The sequence below is a fragment of the Ipomoea nil genome, unplaced genomic scaffold (genome assembly GCF_001879475.1).
Source record: "Ipomoea nil cultivar Tokyo-kokei standard unplaced genomic scaffold, Asagao_1.1 scaffold2279, whole genome shotgun sequence".
Lineage (NCBI taxonomy): Eukaryota > Viridiplantae > Streptophyta > Magnoliopsida > Solanales > Convolvulaceae > Ipomoea > Ipomoea nil.
The window spans coordinates 2,754,620-2,781,772 of record NW_017618707.1 but is presented as its reverse complement, the minus strand read 5'-3'; the positions used below and the strand labels follow the sequence as shown (position 1 = coordinate 2,781,772).

General features: G+C 32.9%; 2 protein-coding genes and 1 non-coding gene across 6 annotated transcripts; all 3 read left to right on the top strand.

The window, feature by feature from the left end:
* The first annotated feature begins 132 nt into the window (after positions 1–132).
* LOC109150620 (uncharacterized CRM domain-containing protein At3g25440, chloroplastic) lies at positions 133–5,723 on the top strand. 4 transcript variants are annotated; one of them, XM_019298589.1, is made up of 4 exons: positions 133–311; positions 956–1,077; positions 1,921–3,288; positions 5,337–5,723. In XM_019298589.1, the coding sequence occupies exons 3-4, from the start codon at positions 2,126–2,128 to the stop codon at positions 5,395–5,397; spliced, it is 1,224 nt and encodes a 407-aa protein (XP_019154134.1). In that variant the 5' UTR covers positions 133–311; positions 956–1,077; positions 1,921–2,125; the 3' UTR covers positions 5,398–5,723. The 4 variants fall into 4 exon arrangements, with proteins under 4 accessions (XP_019154134.1, XP_019154133.1, XP_019154131.1 ...); XM_019298588.1 differs by having other exon boundaries at positions 5,334–5,723; XM_019298586.1 differs by having other exon boundaries at positions 4,277–5,425.
* LOC109150433 (glycine-rich protein 23-like) lies at positions 5,502–5,846 on the top strand. The gene has a single exon (XM_019298343.1). It carries the CDS (start codon positions 5,502–5,504, stop codon positions 5,844–5,846), a length of 345 nt encoding a protein of 114 aa, XP_019153888.1.
* An 18,253-nt stretch (positions 5,847–24,099) lies between these two features.
* Positions 24,100–24,181, top strand: TRNAS-GCU. The gene has a single exon. It is a non-coding gene; the product is annotated as a tRNA-Ser (tRNA).
* Positions 24,182–27,153: the final 2,972 nt, after the last annotated feature.

Here is a 27,153-nt window from a genome sequence, read left to right as displayed (position 1 = left end):
AGGAGCAGTCTATGAAGTTGATGTAGTCTCAATAAAATATTATATAAATTTATTTATTTATTTATAAACGGCAAATTATATCATGTATCATGTCCTACCTTATATTGTCAACTTTGATTCAAATTGAAATTTGAAACCCTAAAATCCAAAATCTTTTAAATCTTGACTAATTTAACAAAAGTCAAAATTCCTTCATTTTCCTGTTTTCCTCTCTCTCAACCTGGATGCCGTGCGGAACTGCGGACGGCGGAGGAGCCGTGGAGTGACGACGTGAGCCAGACCGGCGGTGGATTGCGGACTGCTGAGTTGAGGTTGGTCTTCTACTTTCTTTTCTCTTAGCGTGTAGTTTCTATTTCTTCTACCGTATTCTGCACATTGCAACTCGCTACTGCAACCTTCGGCCGTGGGCTGCGGCTGCGGCGAGCTACCGCCTATAGTTGCGATCTCTGGGGGTGTGATTTCAATGTGAGCCTGTGTGTATTTCAAGTTGACTTGTATCGTTTGCTGTGTTCATTGTGTTTAGTCGAAATTAATGCTGCCATGCAATTTAGTTAATCTGCTATATGAAATTTGTTTGTTTTGGTTTATTGTCATTTGTTTTTGCGTCTCAATATCATTAGTAATTGATAAACCCGAAGGAAATTAAAAGACTTTGGAATGAGAATATGTCCTCTTTAATGTAAATCACTAGTTCCCCTCAAAATGAGAGGAAATGCAAAATGATAAATTTCAGCTTTGTCAAAGCCTATCATGTTTGTCTGGTGGGAGTGGTCTGTTGCTGTGATAATTGGAATTATCGAGCCAAGTTTGGCATGGATACTTAAGTTTGAAAGGATATGATAGATTTTATGCCCATTCAAAAGTCATCTTAGGTGTCAGCATTTATGTGAGCATCTATAAGCAGTATCTGTATTATGTAATGATGAATGTTGGACAACATTCTTTCACTTTTCAGGATCAAATGAAAAAAATTGTCAAGATCACTAGCATCTCAAACATGCTGCATCTTCAATACCTACTGCTCTAAGTGAGCAACTCAAAACCAATTCCCAAATGGAACTTGTGGGTCATTCCATTGTAAGTTATTCCTTAGTCCCTACCTTTTGCTCATACCCTCACCATGTGTATTAGTGGTGCAAGTCTTATGCCTCATGGTTTTGACCATTTAATCATCACATGAATGTTGCTCTACTTCATGGAGATGTGCACCTTTTGTCTCATATATTCAGATTTCAGAATATCTCTAGCTTCCAGACTTGTGTTGTTACTTGTTAGATTTTTATATTTTGGACAATGTAATTCTGGACATTGTATTCAATTTGTGTTTTGGACTTATAATTTGTGGTTATGTACTAGTTTTGTATTGAAGTATTGGTCTAGTTATCATTTTATGTAATATGTTCTATTGTAGTATTAGGCTTATTTTATTTTTTTTACAAATACGTAAGCGTTTAAAAAGGCTTAAAAGCTTATTTAAAGCCTATAATGTGTAAGCCTTAAATAGGCTCAAAGCCTATTTTAAGACTATATTTGAAGCCTTTTTAAATAGGCATTAAAAAGGCTTCAAGCTATGTCAGGCCTATTGTAAGCTCAGGATTAGACCTAAACAAAAGCCTACTTACAGGCTCAGACTTTAGGTTCCCATGGCATGCCTAGGCCTAGCCTGGCAGATTAGCTTCTTAATACCCAACTCAAGTGCGGCGACCGCCGGCGACACCATGATCACTGCGGCGTGTTTCATCCGATCTTAGTATAAAAACAGGCAAGCGAACAATACTCTTATCACTTTCATATCTGCTGTATAAAAAATTACTCAGTATGCATTTTTTACTCCCAAAATTTGAAGAATTACTCAGTTGTTTTTGTTTTGTTTTGTTTTACTTTTTTTATTTTTTTATTTTATTTTTTATAAATTCACAGAATATGTGCATTCTAGAAAATGATATCGTGTAAAAGTTGAAATTTTGGAAATGTTGGTAACTCTTGAACAATGTTTCTGTCTCCGAGTTGGTTGTTGATAATGCCCCCATTTTGCTCAGAATCTTTAGAGAAGATCTGAAACTTTGTCTATTGAACCATCAAGGCGTTAGACTGGCCTCCGGATACCTGTAAATCTGTAATAACTATGGCTGGCTCAATGGCTCGAATCAGGAGATTTTTCTTTCCTTTGCTTGTCAAGCCATTTTCTCCCCCCTCCCTCTCACATGGCCAGCCAATTTTAAGATACTCAAACCCCATTGTGGATCTCTCAAGGCCAAGACTAGTGAATCTTTTTTCTCCACTAAATATTGGGTGGGGTCTGAGGAACTTTAGTCATGGGACTGTGAATTTTGTGATATCTTCAGATGGGAAGCCGAAATTCGAGACCCTTGAAACAGATCCCCCAAAGAAGGAAAAATGGATGACAAAGAGGCGACTGAAGCAGCAGAGAAAGAGAGAGAAGCAGAAGAGGAAATCTGCCAATAAGAGAGATCCCAGAAGGCTGGGAGTTAAAGGTAAGAAGAAAAAGCAGAAGTTTGCTACTGCCGAAGAAAGAATTAAGCAGAAGATTGAAAATGCAAAAATTAAGGAGGCTTTGCTCATTGAGAGACTAAAGCGATATGAGGTTCCCAAAGTTCAAGGTCCTCAAGTTATGCCACATGAACTCACTGGGGAAGAAAGGTTTTATATCAAAAGAATGGCCCAAAAAAAGTCAAATTATGTTCCGATTGGTAGAAGGGGTGTGTTTGGAGGTGTTATTCTTAATATGCATCTCCATTGGAAAAAGCATGAAACTGTTAAGGTCTATTGCAAGCCTTGTAAACCTGGTCAAGTCCAAGACTATGCCAGTGAAATTGCCAGACTGAGTGGTGGAATTCCAATTCAGATAATTGGTGATGATACCATAGTTTTCTATCGAGGAAAGGATTATGTGCAACCAGAAGTGATGTCACCGATTGATACATTATCCAAGAAAAGGGCATTGGAAAAATCCAAGTATGAGCAGTCACTTGAGTCTGTAAGACGCTTTATTGCCATTGCTGAGAAGGAGCTTGAACTTTATTACAGACATGTTGCTCTCTATGGTGATCCCAGTGATCGGAACCCCCATTCTATACTTAACAACTCTATGAACAAAGAAGAGAGAAAGAAAATCAATGTGAGAAAGGAAGCTTCTTCAACAGCAAACAAATGCTTTCATGAATCAGAGATATTTGCAGATTACTCTGGTCAGGAGCTGTCTGACTATGATGATGGTTTGGATGAAGCCCAGCTGGCAAGTGAAGTAGAATCTGAGGGTGATGAGAGGTACCTATGAAGTTTAAATTCTGGTTAATTTTGTTATGGTGTTGGGTCTATCACTCCTGTCTGTTGGAATTTGTTAGTAGAAAGGATTTTTGACATGTAAATTTAGATTAATTAAATGTTTCCCTTTACCCATTTAAAAAAAGTTCAAGAAATGTTTGTAATTTCCACAAGTTAGGTTCTTTTTTAAAAATATAATTATATAATTTCTGGGTTTTGTTTGGATTGAGAAGTGTATAGTATCTATAGGCTAGTGTTAAATTCCCTTTTCTCTGCATGCTTAATTAAATAGTAGTTGCTAGAATATTATTCTTAGTATAGAAAATGAGTTGAACATAGTTGAAAATTTCAAAGATTAATTCATTTGCCAATTTGTGAAGAAGACACCAAAGAATCCTCAGGTAGATGTTGAATCATAGGCCCTACTGTTTGTGTTCAAATGTTCTTGTGGAGATTCTAGGACCTAGGGTTAGGATGATTGTGCCATAAGTCTAGCAACCTGAGGTCAGGATGATTACATCATAATTTTTATGCAGATTACAATATGTTTACACATTAATGGGATTCTTCTTCTTCTTCTTTTGCAAATATTATTTGCTATCCATTACTTACCAGATCACCTTTTTATACTATTGATGCTAGAACGTTTGGAGCTATGAGGTAATTGTATCCTCATTCACATTGTGCCAAAATTTGAAAAGAAATGTATTGAAAATTTAGTGAAAAGTTGGGTTTTCTTGAGGGAACAGAAATGTGACCTGGGGGAGGGGGCCACTTAAACTTTCCTATTTCCTTGGTGTATGTTGATTGTTGAGTAACCATAATATTTTACACAAAACTACTGTTAGTTACAAAGTCATGTATAATTATTCTGCGGTCGATTCTAATTTCTTCTTGACCATGTATGAATAAAATACCCAAATCTTAAGTAAGGATAGAGAGAAAGATGATGAATTATAACAGGTACTTATGATGGATCTTTGTGTCTTAGATGTTCTCCTGGTGCAAAGACTATCATGTGCCGAGCTTCTAGGACATACTGTCACCATGATTACACCATAAATTTTTGCTGATTTCTTCTCTATCCCATATAAATATATAATTACCTGATCCTGCCTTCTTTCTGTTCTTCTCCAAGTACCTGATCTTTCTTTCCTTAAAAGTACGATACAGTTACCTATCACTCACCAATGGCTGTATTGAAAGTATTTCTTTATCTTTATTCTTGTCCATAACAATCTAGTTTTTATTTAATTGATTTCCTTGAAAAAAAAAAATCTTTTGTTTGCTTTTAGATTCATAGAACAATTTCTTCATAGCAAGCTCTGAATAGCATTTAACTGTGGGAGAAGATACAAGAACTGAATCGTTATTCTGGGCTAAACATTTATTTCTGGGAAATAACATGCTTTTGAATGATAGCTCATGTCTGTTGATAAAGCTCATGCTTTTTACACATAGAGAACTTAGAATGATTACTATTCTTCATTTCAGTATCATTTGCAGATAAGTATCACATGTTCATGTGTTAATATTTAATTGCTGGTCAAGTTTTGAAATGTTTGAAGAAATAGCCATGATACCCTTATTTAAACATGAAATTATCCATTTCCAGCCTTTCCTTTTATCATAAAATGCCAAAATACAAATTTCATACCCATCTTGTCGATGATTTTTATTTTTACAAATTTACAATCAATAAGAACATCACACACAATTGCATTGTTTCTTTAGTTTGCAAATTAAATCAAACCAGTTCAAACTATTGGTTATGATGTGATGGCTTGTGATTGGAACCAGATGTTGAAGCTGTTGTGTCCATAACCAGAGCCGGAGGATGTTTTTGTACAGCTTTCATGATAGAACTGTGACCAACTTTTTCACTCTTTCTGATTTCTTCATCAATATGAATATCTTCATCAATGGTTAGAAAAGTAGTTTTTGTGCCATGCGGACCTGGGACAATTGCTTCATGAACTTCCATATGCTCATCCACCTTTACTACATCACTTTCTTGAATCATCCTCTTCTTTCTCTTTTTGATAAAGCAGCACAGGGCTACAGAGAGAAATGCAAGAAAGAACAGACCACCGAGTGAGACAAAAACAATGATGATGACATGAGAATGGTGTCCAGGTGGTGGCGGAGGTGGAATATATGGTGGCGGTGGCTTAACAGCCGGTGATGGTGGTGGACGAATATGTGGTGGAGGAGAGATGGGTTTGGGTCGTGGTGGTGGTGGTGGAATTGTAGGACTTGGTGGCCTTGGTGATGGAGGTGGTGGTCTGACGGGTGGGCGAGGTGGTGCTACCTTCGGTGGGGATGGAGGGTTGACGGGAGGGCGAGGTGGTGCTACCTTTGGTGGGGATGGAGGGTTGACGGGAGGGCGAGGTGGTGCTACCGTTGGTGGGGATGGAGGGTTGACGGGAGGGCGAGGTGGTGCTACCGTTGGTGGGGATGGAGGGTTGACGGGAGGGCGAGGTGGTGCTACCGTTGGTGGGGATGGAGGGTTGACGGGAGGGCGTGGTGGCGCCACTCTTGGAGGAGGGATGTTGGGCTGATATGGCGGTGCCACTTTTGGAGGGAACGGTGGGATTTGTGGCGGAGATGGAGAAGTGTGAGGTGGTGCAGGAGGGAAAAATGGGAAGAAGTTGATGTTTTGGTTAGAAGCCATTTCCAGTGGTAAGTAGTTGGAATAATCTGTTACTCTGTGTGGTCTCTATCTTTAGTGTTTGAGTGAGAATTTATAGTGAATTTTAGTTTATACTTCTAAGTTTCATATGACTTGACTGTCATGTTAAGGCTTTGAGATGGGCTGTCTAGTCTTGATTGCACTAAAAAACACTCTTCTTTCTATTTCTTCCTCCCTGGTCAGTTTATCTATTCAGAAAAACCATTATATTGCTTGCAGTGTAATATATACACACATATATGTATGTGTATATATATATATATATATATATATATATATATATATATATATATTTTATATTTATTTACTTTTATTTTAATTAATTACTTATTTATTTTGATTTCAATTCCTCTTTACTACTAAACAAAGACTCTCTTTCTACTTAAACTCATTATCATCATAAAGTATTTAATTTTCATTACCATTCTAATTCTAATATTTGAACCAACTCTTTAGTTGTGGGTGAGAAAGTTGTAAATGCATAGCTGATAGTATATACATAGAGGTAAATTTCTGTGTTGAAGACCATCTTGATAGTTGATAGTATTAGAGTGACTTGATTACATTTTATCTAGTTCTATTACTAGTAGGTATTGTAGTGGAGTAATACTACACGTACTCTCATATTCTACTCCATTTTATACTCTTTGCTTACATGTTGCCCTTTGATTCATTCAAAAAAAATGTGGGTCACTTTATTACTTTCTTTTCATCTTCTTTCAATAAAATCGGGAGTTTTACTCTCTTGGAGTACGTATATCATTTTCCTAAAATGAATAATGTTGTTATTGAGATTCAAATGTCATGCTACTTATAAAATAAACTAGTCGAGGGCACGTGCTTTGCGTGAAACGTCATGCCCAACAATCAATTATCATGTTCTAATTTTTTATTTTTAAAACGAGTATGTTCTAATTTTTAAATAATAATATATATAATTTTTAATAATTGTTATATGACAAAATAAATAAGAATACATAAATAAGTTATTTAGATACCAACATGATATACAAGAATTGAATTAGGAACATGCGGGAGGACATTTGATTTGGTTTTGAGGGAGAGAATGAAGATGTTAGCTAAAATAATGTAGTGTTTTTTTTTTTTTTTTTTTTTTTAAATGTTAAAAAAAAAAAAAAAGAAAGAAAAAGAATGGAGTGTTGGAATGATAGAGAAAAAAGAAGACAAAGATCACATCAATGCAAAGAGGAAGAAGACAAAAAAGTAATGGTAAAGTTGTTATTTCTTTAAAAATTGAGGGCAATTAAAATGAAAAAATAAATAAAAAATTAGATAAAAAAATTTCATACATTAGATTTGAAATCAATGGTAAGCAAGGGGTGTCATTTTTGAAGGACAAATGGCAACTCCCAAATATAAGTATAGGGGAGATTATCAAAAGATTTTAAAGTGACTTGATAAATAGAAATTTCAGTTTTGTTATTATTTATTATTATTATTATCATTATTATTGTTGTTGTTGTTGTTGTTATAAATAAAAATATTTAAATTGTGGTGTTATTGATGTGTTAACATATTACATATGTAACATGTTTGTGTAAACATAAAGTCAATAATTTCAGCGTGCATGGTAAATTGGTTATATGACTTATATCATGTTTTAATTAACGAGTTAATTTTTTAAGTACCAAAAGTATACGTTTTTATTATCATGTAAATCCATTAATGACATGAGACACCCAAAAAAAAAACTAAACTTGAACTCGTGTTTTTGCATATGATCTTGTGCATATAATTGTATTGTGTAAAAAATTGTTAGGTCTAATTTTGAATCACCACAACAACGTGATGATGCTAAATATATACCAACTATGTCTTTGAGAACGTGAAATAATTTTAGCGATTTAATTTTAGTTTTGATTCCTTAATTGTTGCATGTTTATTCTTTTATTTTTATTTTATTTTTTGTTATTGAGTTCAAAAGTGATTAAATTTAGTTTTCAACTATTGAAAATATGTGATTAAATTAAATTTTTGTTACTATTCCAAACGGGAGGTCACAAGTTCAAGTTCTATCCCAATCAAGGATGTTGATGTAATTACATATATTATGGTTAGTTTAGATTGCAGTCACACAAAGAAAAAAAAAAAAAAAAAAAAGTCCAATTGGGCAATTGAAATTAATATTCTGTTACTTTCTTTAAAAAAAAAAAAAATTAAGTCATCTCTGATTCAAATAATTTATTTTTTATTTTTTATTTTTTATTTTTATTCTATTTTTAATATTCAGTTTTAAATTTGACCAAAGGAATTCTGAATTAAATTTATTTTTAATTGTAATAGTTGTATAGACGATTTCGAATGCGAATTTTAATGTGTTTTTAATTATTTGAATTAATTTATGAAATTATATTTTGTAATTGAAAAATTATTTTATTTTGTTATTTAAATTTATTTTGATTTTGATTTAAAATAAAAAATTGTAATTATAATTGTACGAAAGTGAATAAAATAATAAATGATGTGAAGGAGTGTAGGCTCACAAAATAGGAATAAAAAGGAGAAGAATTGGAGAACAAATATGGAAAGAGATTATATGGTCTTGTCGAAGATCAGTTGGACCTACAAAATGAGAATGTTACGCAATTAACTAATAGCTATTTTTTTTTTTGTTACTTTTTCAAAGTACTGCAGCCCACAGAGTAAATATATACCCCACCACCAGGGTTTGATCATGTGACATTTTCTCAAGAGAAACTATATGTGTCGTCTGAGCACAAAGTGCTTGGCGTATTAGCTAGTTATATAAATGTATTTAGTAAATTAAGCATTTTATCTTAGCTAATTACATGTAAAATGAACTATAAAGGGCATAAGTATATTATGCTACTTAACTCTTAAAGTACTTTGGCTTATAAGCTATTTTCCAATCACCTCCTCAAATCGAGATAGGGAAAAAAAATGCATTTTTAGTATTTTTTTTGAGAGCTGCATTTTTAGTATTTTAATTGTTCCTTACTAATGATTTTAGTTCCTAACTTTTTACCATTGCAATATACTTCCCTAACTCTCTAAAAAAAATACAATTTTAACTTCTGAAACAACAACAAAAATATTAAATTCTATTAAAATTTTACTTAATACATATGCATTTTAGTACTTTTTAATGTTTTTTTTCTTTAATTATAATCTTCTTTAGTTTCCATATTTCATTTGTAAAAAACAAATAACAATTTTAACAAGTTTGTGTAGGGAAGATAGAGACCATGTACATACCACAATTATTGAAGAGAAAATAAAATTTAGGGAAGAAGATTGTTAACTATATATCTATTTTGGCAGATAAAATATCAAAACTGAAAAGGTTATATAGATTAAAGATAATTAAATTTTAAAATACCTGTATATTAAGTAAAATGGTAATGGAGTTTAATAGTTTTGTTGAGGAGTTAAAACAGTTAGCAAGTAATAATTGATAAACTAAAAATACATCTCCCCCATAGTAATATTAGTAGCATATACCCTAATTAATGATAATATACTTCTCCCAAAAGGTTGAATCCTTTACCTCAAGGGACCCCACACCCTGCCCTAACAAAGCATTTAGGAAGATGTAAATTATATCACGATAACTTTCATTGTTGGAAATTATGGAATTTCCGAACGCTTGAAAGTGATCTTAAATCGAGTCGAAAGCAAAAAGTGATTCGAAATAGCAACAAAAGTTTTTCCAGATACCAAAAATGGTTGAAACAAGGCTTTCGACTTGGTCTCTTCTTCTAAATAGTGACTATACTGTCTATTGAACTAATGAGCTAAACCTGGGCAATCATAATACACTATACATACAGGAAGTATACAATTAACGTAACCATGTGGCAAACTATTGTAGTAGTCATGAATAATGAATTTCCTTTGCAAGCAGCGTTGGCCGGGGACGGCGGTGGTGCGCCGGCAAGCTCGGTCTTATTTAGCTACATAAATAATTCTTCATTATTGTCGTTTTATTGACAGCGTTTACGTACGTTCCAAAAATACTGGACATGAATTTCCTCGAATATTTACGTAGCTGAGATGGATCAATGGTAGAATAAGGCATTATGCCTTTTTAATTTACATGTACATGTACGGATGTTATTAGCCAAATGAAACGTTTCAGTGCCACCTAGCTTGCACACCTGACAGTACAACAACGCGGAATCATTAGATATCATATCATTTAGAATGATATATATATAAATATAATGACCAATTGAGTTTATTACCAGAAAATATTTTGAGAGATCAGAAGAAGATGCATGCGTTGGCTATATGGGTACTTGTGGTCGTATGCATTGCTGCATTGATCGCTATTCAGAATATTTTGCATGCTTTCCTTCCGTCAACGAAGAAGAAGAAGGAGGCAGCAGCTCTGGTCGGAGCCACTGGTGTTGCTGTTGCCGGAGCCGCCGCAGGTGCTGCTGTTGCTGATGAGTTGTCGGAGGATAAATCCAACTGTCGTATTGAGATCGATGTTGGTGCCGCTGTTGAAGTCATAGTAGGTTGTTTTTGTAGCGACGGATGATGGATGAGATGTTGTGGATCGGAGGTGGCCCGGGGGTGGGGTAGGGTGAGAGTTATAGGGAAATTGACTGAAATGTAACATTAGCCTCAGCAAATTTTCAAAATATGAGACTGATGAAATTATAAAAAAGACATTTTGGAAATATATTTTATCGCATTTTCAGTCAAATATGAAACGTGTAAGTGAGATTTAGGTTTTTCGAAAAATGCAAATTTCACATGCGTTTCTCGAGAAAAGTATTTTTTGTGTGTGTGTGTGTGTGTTTTTTTTTTTTTTTTTTTTTTTTTGTCTTCGGCGGCTTCTCCGGCTAAGAAGAAGGCAACCAAACTGATCGCCTTCTCCTTCACTAGAGAAACCAACGATCAGTTTTGGTCTTCGGCGAAGGAGAAGGCCACCAAACTGGTCGCCTTCTCCTTCGCGGGAGAAACTAGCGGCCAAAACTGGTCACTAGTTCCTCCAACAAAGGAGAAGGCGACCAGTTTGGTGGCCTTCTCCTTCGTCGGAGAAGTCGCCGAAGACAAAAAAAAATGCATTTCTAGAGAAACGCAAGTGGAATTTGCGTTTATCAAAAAACGCAAGTTTCACTTGCGTTTCATGTTTGACCAGAAATGTGATAAAATGCATTTCCCAAATGTCTTTTCCATAATTTCATCCAATTTTCAATCGCGTCATATTTTGCGAATTTCATGAGGCTAGTATCACATTTCAGTCTATTTTCCAGAGTTATATATGTGAACTCTTATTTTCACTCACATTAAAATTCTTGATGAAAAAGTATAAATTGGTAGTACATGTAATATAACTTGTGTGGAAAATAATGTACGAATCTCTTCTACATACTAAACTAGTATCACAACAATGAGGGAAACAGCTAGCTCTGGGGGATAGTCCAAGCCAACAGCCCGATCAACTTGACTAGAGTTGTTATTATTATTATTATCATCGTCATTATCATCATAATTATCATTATCATCATCATTATCATCATTATTATTATCATTATTATCATTAATATATATCATTATTATTATTATTATTATTATTATTATTATTATTATTATTATTATTAGTAATTCACCCGTGCGATGCACGGGAAAAATTATGTTATTATAAATATAAATAAAAAATAGAAAAACTAAAATATTTTAAATTAATTAATATAATAATATTTTTGAGCTTCCATTGGTCAAGTATTTATTATTTTTATAGAATACAAAATTACAATTAAAATTAAAATTAAAATTTTGTATGGTTAATATAATCTCTAATTATGTGCATATTCAAATAAACTTATAGAGAGATTTTACATAATTACATTGATTTATTCTTAATTGTATTTCATCTATATTATAATTTTCACAATACGAATAATAACTAATTAAGATAATTATATTTGGAAAGCAAATTTTGTGTAAATTTAAACTCTAATTGAACACATTTTTTATATGATTATATAATATATAACTATTTTATTTTTCAAAAGTATATTTTTTTTATATGATTATATAATATATAGCTATTTTATTTTTTAAATGTTGTGCTTTTTTTTTTTTTTTTTCACAATACGAATAATAACTAAGATAATTACATTTGGAAAGCAAATTTCTAATTTTGTATGTGTAAATTTAAACTCTAATTGAACACATTTTTTATATGATTATATAATATATAGCTATTTTATTTTTCAAAAGTATATTTTTTATATGATTATATAATATATAGCTATTTTATTTTTTAAATGTTGTGCTTTTTTTTTTTAATAATAAAGAATGTTGTGGCATTAATTGTAACATTAATTATTTCCCAAACCATATAACTTTATTATATAAAGGATTATTATTATTATTTTATTATTATTATTAGTGTAGAGATTATTATTATTATTTTTTGAATATATAGTTATTGCATTTTCTATTCATTAATCCAGCCAATCAAACACTAGAATTCAATGCTTAAAGTCTGTTCGTTATGCAAACCAAACACTTGAATCAAATTCTTATTCTATTCTTTGCTTATTTCATTTTATATGTAATATAATTTCTATTATTTCAAAATTCATTTCTTGAGTCAAACGAGTTGTAATTATATATTGTGGTGTTCCCATAGTTAATTTTGCTTCGTTATTTAAATAATACCTTTTCACTCAAAAGGTTGAATCCCCAACCCAAGGGCCCCCCACACCCCAGCCTGATAGAGCATTTGGGAGGATGTAAATCACGATGACTCAATGATTCAGTAGACAAGGCCAAATACTGGTGCGCACAAAAAGTTATATATAGGCGTTGTTTGGCTATTAGATATTAACCATTATCTATTAGTGTTTAAAAAAAAAAAAAAAAAATCTGACCACGCGGGCTTCTTTAGTCAGGGTACACTAAGACTTTACACACATATATCAAGATTGATCATGTTTGTGGTAGGTAAGACCTCAAATGGTGGCAAAACACTTTCTCATGAGTTTAAGGTAGCTACATTACCAAAGCTCGAACTTAAGACTTCTAGTTAAGTTGGAATAGACTCTCATCATCTCATCCTCACCGCCATGGGTGCGGTTAGCTATTAGGTGATTTGACCAGTTGATACTTGGTAGTATTAATCTTTTATTTGTAGATAAGTGTTTGATAAATTAAAATTAGGTGTTAACTTTAGCTGATAAGTAATATGCAAATAACTTTTAAAAGCATGATTTTATTTTAAAATAATAATTTATTAATTATTAATAATTACATATAAATAAAAAGTATCTTTTAGTAATTATTCTTCATAACAATAAATAAAAAAATTAAAGAACATTTAATCAAAGTATTAATTTATTATTATTTTTCATAAACAAACACATTAAAAAAAAAAAAAATTATGCGGCTTCAAATAAAAAGTCTTTAAAATAAAGTGGAATAGATCTTACAATTATATTTGAGAAGAGGAATAATGATATTAAATGAATTATATAATTTTTTTCTCAAAAAGGTCGAGTGAAATGTTGTTTCAAGTAACATTTTTAAATTGCACGCGCTTTTGGGTCCAAAAAGCTTATCTCATAAAAACTATTTAGCAAGCATCTATATTAACTTTTTGATCAAATTAAATCACTAAAGTAAATCAAATCGAATGACAAGAGGACATCCGCGTACAACAACATTATAGACACTGGAATTTATTAAAAGTAATTAATAATATAAAACTCGAAATCCTAACCATAAAAGTGAGATAGAGCCTCATCGCCCTTGTGGAATGAGAAAACGTCATCCATGCCGGTATGGGTTTAGCTTAATGGTTCAGTGGGTAATATTTAGAAGAAAAGATTAAGATTCAAACCTCAGCGGCGGCGGTGTGAGAATTATGTCCAAAGTGGGCAGACTCCTTGTGCGCACCGGCATTTGGCTCTGTCCGCTGAACCATTGAGTCACCGTGATTTACATCCTTCCAAATGCTCTATGGGGAGGAGATTCAACCTTTTGAGAGAAGAAAATGTCATCCAATAATTGGTGACTAGGGAAATTATATTGTTGAGCGGAGGTGGTGAAGGATCAAGTCTAACACACTGTTTCTCGGAAATGTGACAAGGCGGTATAAAGAGTTGCGGCGCTTTCGCTGCGAGATATAACTTTTGACATAGTGGTACAAGAATTGCATTTTAATTAGTGTAGACACAGAAAATTTGAAGCCGACAAGTGGACCGATTAAATCATTATCGAGCACAATTTCAGGGTTGATCATTAGTCCAAGTAAATTTGATTTCGGCTATTGAATTAAGTAATTAATTGGTCCAAGCCCATTTCATAATTGAATTATAATTATAATTACAATTTAAATATAATATGATTTTATTATATTTGAATTAGATAATTATAATTTAATTTGAATTTGAATTAGATGATAGAATAATGAACCTAGACTTGATTTTGGCAAGGTTTATTTTAGTAGATAATTAATTAATTTAATTTAATAAAAATTAGTGGAGTTTGTTGAGGGATTTTAGTTACAAACTTCACTATAAATAGAGCCTCAATTCCATTCTTCAAATCACACCTTAAATACATTGAGAACAACTTGAAGACTTGAGAGCTTGAAGGCATTGAAGAACGTTTGACAACTTGAAGGCTTGAAGATTTGAGAGCTCTTTTGAAGGCATTTGAAGATCTTGAAGAATTAAAGGCATTGAAAGCATTTTTTGCAGGTTTTAAAGATCTTGAAGCAACTTGAAGCCTTTTTAGTTAATTGCTTCGGAGCTTGATGTTTGCTGTTGAAGATCACGCCAATTGTATCCCGGAAGCTACACCGTTTAAATCCCGGAGGCACGCGCCACTTGAATCTCGGAGGCTACGTTATTTGAATCCCGGAGGCACCGCAATAGATAACGGCATTGAAGTACACTTGAAGACTTGAAGACATTTTGTTGATTTTGCAGGCAATTTGAATCCATTGCAAGGTCGATTATTTCTAAATTCTTGACGTTCGTTGTTGAAAGTCACGCCAATTGAATCTCGGAGGCTACGCCACTTAAATCCCGGAGGCACGCGCCAATTGAATCCCGGAGCTATTTGAATCCCGGAGGCACTTCAATAGATAACGTCAGTGAAGAATCAGAGGACTAGACAGAGATTTTGTACCTGCACTTGAATTATACACACGCTGTATACGGAATTTTGTGAATATATACAAAGTTTACATTTTTGTGTTTACAATTAGTATATTAAGGTGGTCTAATCATAGAGTTTCCCTAATCTTGCGGTATATGCATGCAAGCCAGGACAATTAATCGCCATATTAGTATCCGCCCCTGTAAAACAAGAAACCAGACAACAATTTCCTGGAAAAAACAACCCAAAGCTGTTAAATTGACATAGATTATAATATTATCAAACAAATAATATAATGCATTTGTTTTCATGTGAGTATGTGACTAAAACATGCATATAAAATGTCCTTTGATGAGTTACATTGTTAATTAAACTGAGATTGATTATAAAGTTTCAAATTAATGTGATGGAAGCTTATGTTGTGGCCATCATCGTATTTTTCTTTGACCTCATACTTTGTTTGCTTGTCATATCTACTCCGCTAGCTTACCACGGTGGTTTCGGGCGGCCCAAAAAACACGGCAACTTTATTGCTGCTGTCGGAATTTTGAAGCGCAAAAGAAGAAAATCTCGGATTGAGATTGATGTCGCAGGATTCGTTGAAGCCGCCCTTTCTGGTAACGGTGGCGGTGATGGCGGTGGTTGTGGCGGTGGCTGTGGTGGCGGCTGTGGTGGCGGTTAAGGTCAGAATTAATGTTGATTTGCAAGAATTGAATTGTCAGCCATATGTATATTAGTATATATTATGTGAACTAGTATTTTTTTATGCGCGATGCGCAAAAAATTAGGTGCCCAATATTAATACATTATATTAAAATTTTAAATTTATTTGAATTTTAGATATTTAAATTATTCTAAATAATAATAATAATAATAATAATAATAATAATAATAATGTAAATCATTTTTATAAATTTGATATTTATATTTATGTAATAATTTAACATATAACTCAAATATTTAATGTGTATATCTTATTTTTAATGAAGAAGATAAGAAAATATATGGTGGATGCATGTGCATGATAACAATAGTGGAAAAGATAACGGAAGTTATAACGGTAGGAGTATGTTTGTCCAAAATATTTTAATGTACAACCTTTATAGCATAATGTACAAAAAAAACTTAACGGAAAAAATGGACATAAATCAGGGGTATAACTTTCATTCACACTTATTATGTTTTTAGATTAGATTAGATTCTTACGTAGTTTGCATCGATTTATTGTATTTATAACAAAACATGGTTTTGTAAATCTTTGAGATGAGGTGGATTTCACTAGCATGATTTTAAAATGGTATAGCATATCTATTACAAGTTCAAATTAAATCTCATTACTACTATGTACCACATAACAATTCAAATTAATTAAATGTTATTCAAGACATAGCTTAATTGGGTTCTAAATTATGAGATCACTTTACCATTTACAACAACACTGTGCTAATACAGAACACTCGTATATATTGTGTAAGTTTAATAGTCAACGACAGAATTTTAATTCATATGTTGAGGTCTTGCCGTAGATATCTTAACATCCTATCGTGATTGGAGTCATAAGAATTGTTTAGCTAAGTCAAGGTTTGACAAATATTCTCAATGTAATAGATCTAAGATCTACCAACTGCAGGTAGTGTAGTATACGGAAGAGTAAGTACGAAGATTAAAGAATGTCTTTATGGAAAAAGAGCTATTGGGGACATTGCCCAAGACTCTTGAATCTATTACATTGAGAATATTTGTCAAACCTTGACTTGGCTAGACAATTCTTATGACTCCAATCAGTAGCCAATGAAGTGTTATATAAAATAAGTAGCCAATGAAGTGTAACCAAAAAGGAAGAAATGGCAGCCTTTGGACATCTAACATCTTAGAGAGCACCAACGGATACTTTCAAGATCCAAAAATAAAAGAAATAGAAGAAGAAATGGTCTTATTGCTCAAGGAATTTCTAGACATGACTGAACTCATATAGAGAATTGAAGAGCTCAAGGAGACATAGATCAGATCATCTTTCACGTCAAAGGTAAGAAAATAATTAAAAAGAAACAAAGAAACACATGAATGTCTTTGTTATAATTGTAGGAAATTAGGACATTTCAAAGTTGATTGTCCTTACCTTGTGGACAAAGAAAAACAACAAAGAAAATATGAATGGAAGAAGTCAAATAGATCTGACTAAAAAAAAAAAAAAAGATGACAAAAGAGAAAGGAGGAAAGCCTTAGTGATCGAAGAGACACCAAACGAGAGTTTCACACAGTAGTGACTCATATATTCTTAGGAAAGTTGAGCAAATTTGATGAAATCCAAAAGAAGCACAGAAACACAAGTTTGCCTATGTTCCTATGTTGAAGTCATCAAAAACACGAGTTGGAAGAAACACAAGTTTGCCTTGCAGCAAAGCTTTACAAACAGAAAGAGTCTAAATCAACCTAATACGGTAGCTCAAGTACGTAGCAAATGAGTTCTCTTTGTGAAGGAGAATTTTGGGATAATCTGGGTTCGATTCTTACAAGTGACGATTATATTCCTTTTCGGCCAGCTCGTGCCTCTCGTGAAAAGGGTTTATAAACAAGCCGCAGATCGAAGTTTATATATTGTAAAATCTTTACTACTTTTTGAGCGTTGGCACAGTATCCAAGATGGATACTTACCTTTTTCTGAAAAGTAGCATTGAAGATCGAAGTTTAAAGACATATTTCTATGACAAGTTAGAAGCAACTATTGGACGCCTTCTACACTTGTCAAATTCAGACAATGAGACATATTATTTTATTTCTAAGTTGGTAGTTCGAATTTATTTCCCTTCAACGAAGAAATTTGAAATGCAGCTATAAATAGGTGGAATGCTTATATGGAAAATAACACAAGAAGATAGAACTACAATAGAGTACACAAGTAACAAAATTATTGATCAAGCTAGCATTGTCAAAGCTACAACGCCATCATCAAGTTTTCTTAGAGACTTTGCAAAAGGTCATTTGAGGATCTAGTTTTCTTAAAGTCTATTAGTTGCAGAATTCCTTTAATCCTTGTGTTGAAAAGTGGTATATCTCTACCCTAGAGTAGATAGAGGTTGAGTATCAGGGTCGTGTTTTATGAAAACCTAAGTAAACTTGTGCTAACTTTGTGATAAAAGCACTTGTTTGTCTCTTCACTTGTAAATTGTGTAGGATACAAATTTACTAATGAATTCCTATTGCACGATAGGAGACAAGTGGAGTATAATAATGATTACATGCATCACGTTCGATGTTATTTTTTTTGCGCAGTTACTATATCCGATCCCTACTATATTTTAGTTCTCTCTCTTGGTAGCCTTTCAAAGACTATATAGTTAAGTATGTCTACAAAATAAGTAACATAACCTATAGGGAAGTGTTAAAAGCTTAACATAGTCTAAATTTTGCTTAAAAGTTTTTAGTCAAAAATTTAGAAAAGTTTATTCACCCGTCTCTAAAATTTTCTTTTGCATTTGACCCGACCATAAAATACTATTAAAATTGAGCTACTAGCAATGGAATGAACTCTTTAGGAGAATTTCACCCAACTAAATACATTGTCCCTATATGTTTTTTTTTTTTTTTTTTTTTCAATATAAGTGGAATGGTCTTCCAAAACACTTCTTACGTTTTAATATTTGGTACGTCCTCCGTACTCGGTACTCTTACGCATTGTTAATGATAATGGAATTAATTACTGTTGAATTGTCATTTTGCATATATACTATTATTATTTATTTATTTGTTCACACCAAATGATATAGTGATTGTAACTAAAAGCATTTTTAAACTACCTGCGACGTTGAACTTTCCATTTGTTCACATGAAATAATGAAGGATCTAATGAAACAAGCAAATGAGTAATTTACAATGCCGTCCATGCATCCATTTAAAACAAAAAGGATTATCATTAAAATAAAAACAAATACATAGCTTATAGATATATATTTATGTCTGAAACGATAAGAATAGTACGGAGTAATTTTTAAGACAATTCAAGGTTCTCCAACACGAGTGGTCGTTAAAAAATAAAAATAAAAAATCCTGTGTAATAGTTTAATTAAATTCAATTCACAAATTAATAATTAATTGATTATATCTTACTTTATAAATACGGAGTAATTAAATATTTAAATAGAGAAAATTGGGCCACAAAAATCAAAAGTTTTGTGCAATAGTCTCTCTCTATATTCACAATTTTTTCCACTGAATATTCACAATTTTAGATCTCAATATATATACAAAATTACAGAACTCAATATTCACAATTACAAAAGTCTATATTCACAATTTCATAAGAGTTAATTTCACCAGAGGTCCCTTGTCTTTGGTGGCAATTCTAAATTTAGTCACAGACTATTGTTTTTGCCATTTAACATCCCAGATTATTAGTTTTTGAACTCTTTTAGTCCTTCTCATGACTTTTCTTATTTTTAGTAAGTGCATTTTTGTCTCTTCATATTTTTCTTTTGTTATTTTTCTCAGTTTCAACCGGTTTAATTGGTTTAGGACTTTAGGTAGCCTATGATTTTTAGTAACCATTTTTTTAATATACTTATAGGAATTTATATAATGTTTTGTTTTATTATTTTTTTTGGTAACGAGAGAAACCCGCAATTACTATCCGCGTGTTTGCACTGTGTAAATCTCGTCTCGTACTCTTAGCTGGCAAAAGGCTACAAGGAGATAAACCAACCTAGGTTGTATATATAGTTGGCCGGCTTAAACCATGAAGGCCAATAGACAATTCATATTAAGAGTCAAACTTACAATCTTGTGGTTACCAATTCAACAATTAGAGGAACCTGTAATCTTGCAGTTATAAAATCCCATAGTACAAAAATCCCAACCAAACACCACCTGCATGAATTATATCTTTAATATAATAGTGTTTTATTAATATTGTACTTATTTTCTTTTGGTGCTATTATTACTGTATGTACTTATAGACAGTAAAATAACTTTAAAAGAAATGAAAAACAAGTCATTATATATGTCATTTTCCCATGCATGTCCATGTATAGTTCCCCACTATTTTAATTAATTAAACTTGAAAACCAACTGATTAATATAATGCACCTCATTTCCGTAAGGAAAATAGACATCAATTTCCTCGAAGATCATATCATATGAGTCGCATGAAAAGAGTAAACGCTGTCTACATCGTGTCTTAGCTTGTTCGATGAAGTAGCAGGTTCTTAGCACTATCGCCTAATAATAAATAATTAGTTTTAGTTTTACGTAATTATAAAAGGCATCCATGTTTGATCTGAGCAGACCGGAGACAAGACTCGATCGGGAAGATGATGAACACGGCGATCGCATTGGTCTTAGCCTTCGTTGGCTTTTTTGTTGCTTCGTTTACTTTACTCTGTTGTCTTGCAGAAAAGCAACCTCGCCGGAGTACTGTGGCTGTAGCCGCCGGAGCCACGGGTGTTGCTGCCGCGGTGGCTGCAACCACCGTGGCGGATCAGTCAGAGGATAAACCGGATTTTCGTATTGAGATTGATGGGGGTGCCATTGTTGAAGCTGTTGCTGGTTGTTTTGGGTGATGGGTGGTGAGATTTAGGGTTTAATTTCTAGGTTGCCATGTATTTGTAAAGTGGTGTTTGTTTTGGTTGGGGATTTTTTTTTTTTTTAGGAGTAAAACTTAATTCTTTAAATTATCAGCGAACAGCTTACAAGAAAAGGGAGATTTTTATACGATGGATTTTAAAATTCATTATTATGTTTAATTTGTTTGCCTAGTTTGGTTCATGTTGTTGGAATGAAATTCTTCAGTAATTATAGAACTCATTATCCTTTTATCCATCTACTTTTTAATCATAGAATCAAAAATAAAGGAGAAAAAATAAAAAATAAAAAATAAAAAGATCATTGTCCATACATTAAATATAGAATTTTAATATATATATATATATATATATATATATATATATATATATATATATATATAATTATTTTCTTTATTTTGATTCCAATTCATATTTACTACCAAACAAAATGGCTCCTTTTACTTAAACATACTACCATTACCAAGTATTTTATTTTCATTACCATTTCGAGTCTAATGTTTTAACCAAACACACCCTAAGTTTGGTGTTCCAGCTGGCCATATTTAATTTTGGATTTAATGTTCTGAGTTTTGATCTTGTTTGTTCACAAAAGCAGTAAGACTTAGACGCAGCAAGGGTTTAGATAACAAAGATTCAAACAGCAAAGGTTTTGTGCCCAAGCAACAAGTGTTTAGACCCAAGCAGCAAGGATTCGCCAAAAGGTTAAGTGCAAGACCATAGAGGAAATTAAAACGGGAAGATGAATGGGGTTGAGAGATTATTTCACACCGATCAAGATTGGTTGGGTGATACTAAATCATGGACCAAGTCCTGGTTTAGATCCAGGTCACTTACTCGATATATTGTGGGATAGTGGTGGATTCCGAAAGTCACTAACACCCAATGAGCCAAACAGGTATGAGTACCTAAAGCAATTTAATTTTGTTTTGTAAGGTACACGATACTTTAATAATGGATGTTCAAGACATATGACAAATTTCAAAATATATATGGTTAAATCAAAGGAGTTGGTACATTGACACGCAAAAAAAACAAAAAAATGAACTCAAAATTAAAAGATAGCTATGTTATTGTGTAGAATTTTCTAAAGATAGCTACTAGGTGAAAAATGAAAAGACCAAACATATACTGCTAGCTGGAACAAGACAAAAAAAATAAATAAATGACCATCAATAAGCTTGCTAAAAAAGAACTAGTTAAAGACTTCAAAACATAGTATACATGAAGGACTATATTTGTGATGCATGGCAAAAAAAAAAAAAAAAAAAAAAAAAAAAAAAGCATATAACATGCATCATCGTTCAAATCAAACTAACCGCCTACTGGACATGAATTTATTCGGGCATGATGATCTTTCGTTCTCAAGAAAAAACTAAGAGTAGAGTGGAACAAAGGTTGTGTAATCTCATGAAGCAACTACAATAACAAATTACAAATTGTATTTGTAATAGAGAAATACAATTTGTAAATGCGCATAAAATTCTACATCTACTATCAGATGCATGAACACCGTACCATAAGAAAACTCATACTTTTATGACAAGTCATATGATAAATCTCAAGAAAAACTATTCTTGTATTTCGAACACTTTTCCTTTTGAAACTCCTAAAACTCAGCTATTTGATAATTACAACTGTTTAGAATCTCAATAGCAAATGTCGCTTTGGCCGAGTGGTTAAGGCGTGTGCCTGCTACGTACATGGGGTTTCCTTGCAAGAGTTCGAATCTCTCATATCAGGCGACGATTTCTGATTTAGATCAACTGTCGAATCTCTCATATCAGGCGACGATTTCTTATTTAGATCAACTGTTGCGTAACTACCGACAGTTGGATACGCACACACGTTGTGGTCTAATGATAAGTAGTTATGAACAGATATTACACTGTAATAGAGTCATTCAAAAAAAAAAAAAGCATTGGTCTAAAAAATTGGTGAAATCATATTTATTGTGGTCTTTCTTGATCAATGGTAATTTTTCTTTGCAGCTTCGATATTAATGGCAGTAAAAAACTGTGTTAGATAAATTCTTAGAGGTATTACATTAACTTAAGTTAAAATCCTACTTCAGCTGTTGCACCTGCTTCTCCTCCTGTGTTGGATTTGAAGGAAAAGCCCAGAAGCCTTGTGTTGCTAGCAAATATGTTTGGAGCAGCTGCTGATGACCTCCTTACTCTAAACAAGAACTTACAGTCTGTAAGTATTCATTGAAAGTTGTTTTCCCTGTCTTTAGTTTTCTCTAATTTACTTGCCCACGAAATGTGAAATAGGAACCCACACCCCGGCCCAACAATTGTAGAGGGATAAATTAAAGTGGCTCAGTGACCCATTCACCAATCGTTATATCGTGGACCGCGGTGCATAATTGATTATGCACCGCGTATCAAAACGGCGTCGTTTCTTTAAGTAAAGAAACGGCGCGCTGTTAGTGTTAACGGAGTGACACTACAGTGTATCTAAACCGACACTGCCTCACGTATTATTTTTATATTATCAAATGAAACTGCAGTTATATCAAAATGATATTGCAGTTGTGGTGAAATGAAACTGCAGTATATATAAAATGAAACTGAATAACATTTCACATATTTGAGTGTATATTGTACAGTGAAGCTGTAATTATTATCGAAATGATCATGTAGTTGTATTTTAATGAAACTATAGTGTATATAAAATAAAATTAAATAACATTTTCACATATTTGAGTGTATAAATATTGAATGAAACTGTAGTTATATCAAAATGAAATTGTAGTTGTGTTGAACTGAAACTGCAGTGTATACAAAATGAAACTGAAGAACAGAGTTATGTTTTGCGGAACGGCGCGAAACGGATTCTGTTTCTTTTCATTAAATAAAACGACGCCGTTTTGATGCGCGGTGCATAATCGATTATGCACCGCGGTGCACGATATAATTTGCCCCATTCACCGATTAGATGGGAGGACCAATGCGTGGATCATTATGTTGTGAGCACGTACCCACCTTGCAAGGTGGGCACGGTTCTATATCCATAATTTCTATACTGTAGATCCATAAAATTTATACTTTATAGTTTTTATTTTTTTGGTGAATGTGTATTGTATAGTTATCAATTATATGAACATATAGTTCTCTGGTTTGTGAAAACATGAAACCGTGTGCCCACAATCTGTCATCAAGAAGAACGCTCAACCTACTGAAGCCACTGAGACACGAACTCATAACCTTCCACTTGCGAGAGTCACTTCATGCCATTTGATCAATGATCACAAGATCTTTTGCTTACTTAGACATCTACTATAAGAAGACTCATACTTTAATGACAAGTCATATGATGCATGGAAAATCAATCTCAAGAGAAACTATTCTTGTGTTTCGAACACGTTTAATTTTCCTTTGAAACTCCTGCAATTCAGCTACTTAATAATTGCAACTATTTAGAATTTCAGTTGTAATTGTCGCTTTGGCCGAGTGGTTAAGGCGTGTGCCTGCTAAGTACATGGGGTTTCCCCGCGAGAGTTCGAATCTCTCAGGCGACGGATTCTAGTTTTGAAATATAACTGTGTTGCGTAACTAGTTTAAGTATATGTATGTGGTCATTGCCATAAGCCATCTTTGGAAGAAAAGTCACAGTACTCTTGCCGCTGCCACTATATTTAATTTTTGTTTTTCTTTTTAATAAATATTTCATTTTCACAAGATATTGTCTCCTAATCAGACTATGTCCTCCTTGATATTCTGAAATTTTGGGTGGAGTGATCATGGTCAATTGGTAATCCATGTTTTACTTGTTTTTTGTTTCTTTGGTGTATATTTACTTTTAAAAGAGTGGTTACAATTTTTTTTACCTAGTCCTAAATTATATATTTTTAGTATTGGAATTGTGAACAACATCTAGATTATAAATTGTGTTTTTAAGTTTTTAGAATTTGTAAACACAGTACAAGGGCCCTGTTTGGTAAAAAAAAATTGGCCTATAAGTCAATTTTGGCTTATTTGACCACTATTAATTGTTTGATTTAGTTAAAATATCAATATAAATATTTGGTTAATTAGCTTTTTGTAACTCTAAAAAAGGCTAAAATTCAAAAAGCTACTTCAAACAACTTTTTCAATTAGTTTTTTGAGAAAATAAATTATACCAAACAGTTATGTTATCAGCTAATTTACTAAACATTTTTCTATAAGCAGCTAATGTTATCAACTATTTATACCCTCTAATTAACACAATCAACTAACAGCCATTTTACCAAACAAGGCCAAGATCATCACAAATTGTAAATATTTAGTATATAAATTCTGTATCTTTAGACCCGGATCTACATTTTAAGGTGGACCCAGGTCCACAGAATAATTTGCCCCTTGCCCTTACGGCAAATTATACCATGCGCCCTGGCCAAAACGACGTCGTTTTGACCATATTTTTTTTAAAGAATTCTGTTTCTCGTTTCTACTGTTAAATTAAAAAAAAAAAAAACAAAAAAAAAATCCCTGTTTCAAATGTACATAAACTCATAACAGAATACACATAATCTAACATAATACATAATATACATAAACTCATAACAGAATACACATAAACTCTTAACATAATACACATAAAATCTAAACAATAAAAAAAACTGTCGTTTTGATTAGGGAGCACTATGCATTGTGCGCCCTGGTGCACGATATAACGACTGTTGCCCTTACCCAGGGCTGGGCCTAGACACGCTAGGGCCGGATGTTAGGGTGTGCAACTTGCCCAATAGCACGTGGCCTCAATTTGGGGGGGGGTGCAATATTTATTTTTTACCTAGCTACTTAAGAAATAAAATATATATATATATGGAGTATATGCAATTAATCTTGAAACTCATCAGTTTTTTCCCCAAATCACTTCTCACTCCTAATAATTAGGACCTAATTAATTGAGTATACCGCATGGTAAAACCGTTATGTTTCCTCAACGGCACAAATGATGTCAAGCCCTGAATATGTAGAGATAACTTGAAACATGTACTATTCACTCGTTCACCACCAATACCGCCTGGGAAATTGATTTTGGAATAAGGTTCAAATTGGCCACTGAACGTAACCTGAAAATGCAATTAGGCCACTGAACGAAAAAAAAGTGCAATTAGGCCACTGATCAATCCAAATGTATGCAATTTCACCTGATAGCAGGTTACCATCAAATTTAGCAGGTTACCTGCTTACGTGGCAGCTGAGTTGGCATTTTTAATAATTTTTAATAAAGTTTAATAATAAAGTTTTTTTTAAAAAAAAAAATTATTTAAAACAAATTTAATTTTTTTAAAAATTTTTTTATTTATTTATTTTTCAATTTTTTTAAAAAATTATTATTAAGTTATTAAAAATTATTTAAAATTATTAAAAATGCCAACTCAACTGCCACGTAAGCAGGTAACCTGCTAAAATTGATGGTAACCTGCTATCAGGTGAAATTGCATACATTTGGAGTGTTCAGTGGCCTAATTGCACGTTGTTGGGTGTTTAGTGGTCTAATTGCATCTTTTTTTCGTTCAGTGGTCTAATTGCATTTTCAAGTTACGTTCAGTGGTCAATTAGAACCTTATTCCATTGATTTTTTTCCCTAACAGATCTTTCTACATGCATTCTAAACGATAGTGGCAGCCCAACAGGTAGCCACTAGTCAAGTAGTTTTAAGATGTTTTTTATTATTTTATTTTATTTTTCTGTTTGTTTGGACTTTGAAGATAGTAGGTTAGTAAGATTCTTATGATTTGGTTTTAAAGATTGCACTTATACTATAGGGCCTCATTTATTTGCAAGAATAGGGCGACAAACATCTAAAAAGGGCCATATGCATGAGACATGCTATTACAGATCAATAACTAATTTTGGCTTATATGCAAGAAAATAATATGTTGATGAGTTTAATTGTAATTTAAAAGTTAAGGGATGAAATTAATTTATAAGTAGTAACTTATTGATCCTTTTCCTATAATTTAAAAGTCCTTGAATCTCATGTTGTCAAATTTGTCAGCTTTCCAACATTATTGCAAGTGAGAATGAAAGGCCTGCAAATCAGCAATAGATAAAATATAGTTATAGTTTTACGCAAGTATAAAAGGCAAGCATATATATATACGTCTGGTCATCAGGCAGCTAGCGCAAGTGAGAGTAGAGGAAGATGGAGACGGGAGGTGCAGTGATCTTAGGCGTCGGTGCATTTTTTATAGTGGCGTTTATTTTACTGTGCAGGCTTACAGAAAGGAAACGTTTGAGTGTTGTGGCAAGAGATGAGGAGGAGGCCAGGGACAGTAGTGTTAAGATTGATGCTGGTTCCGTTGTTGAAGCCACAGTCAACTGTTTCTGTAGCAGTGATAATTGATGATCTATGAGGTTATGGGTTAGTTGCAATTGGGAGAGAATTTGGGTTTAGTTTTTCTTCTGCCAAAATGTTGAATCTCCAACCCTAAGGGCCCTCACACTCCCGACCCGACAGAGCATGTGGGAGGATGTAAATCACGGTGACTCAATAGGT

Excerpts from the sequence above, each read along its gene's own strand:
- LOC109150433 (XM_019298343.1), top strand. The coding sequence starts at position 5,502 with ATGGGTTTGGGTCGTGGTGGTGGTGGTGGAATTGTAGGACTTGGTGGC.
- LOC109150620 (XM_019298587.1), top strand. The coding sequence starts at position 2,126 with ATGGCTGGCTCAATGGCTCGAATCAGGAGATTTTTCTTTCCTTTGCTT. Across the intron at positions 3,289-4,276 it reads GAATCTGAGGGTGATGAGAG|ATGTTCTCCTGGTGCAAAGA; the intron begins GTACCTATGAAG and ends TTTGTGTCTTAG.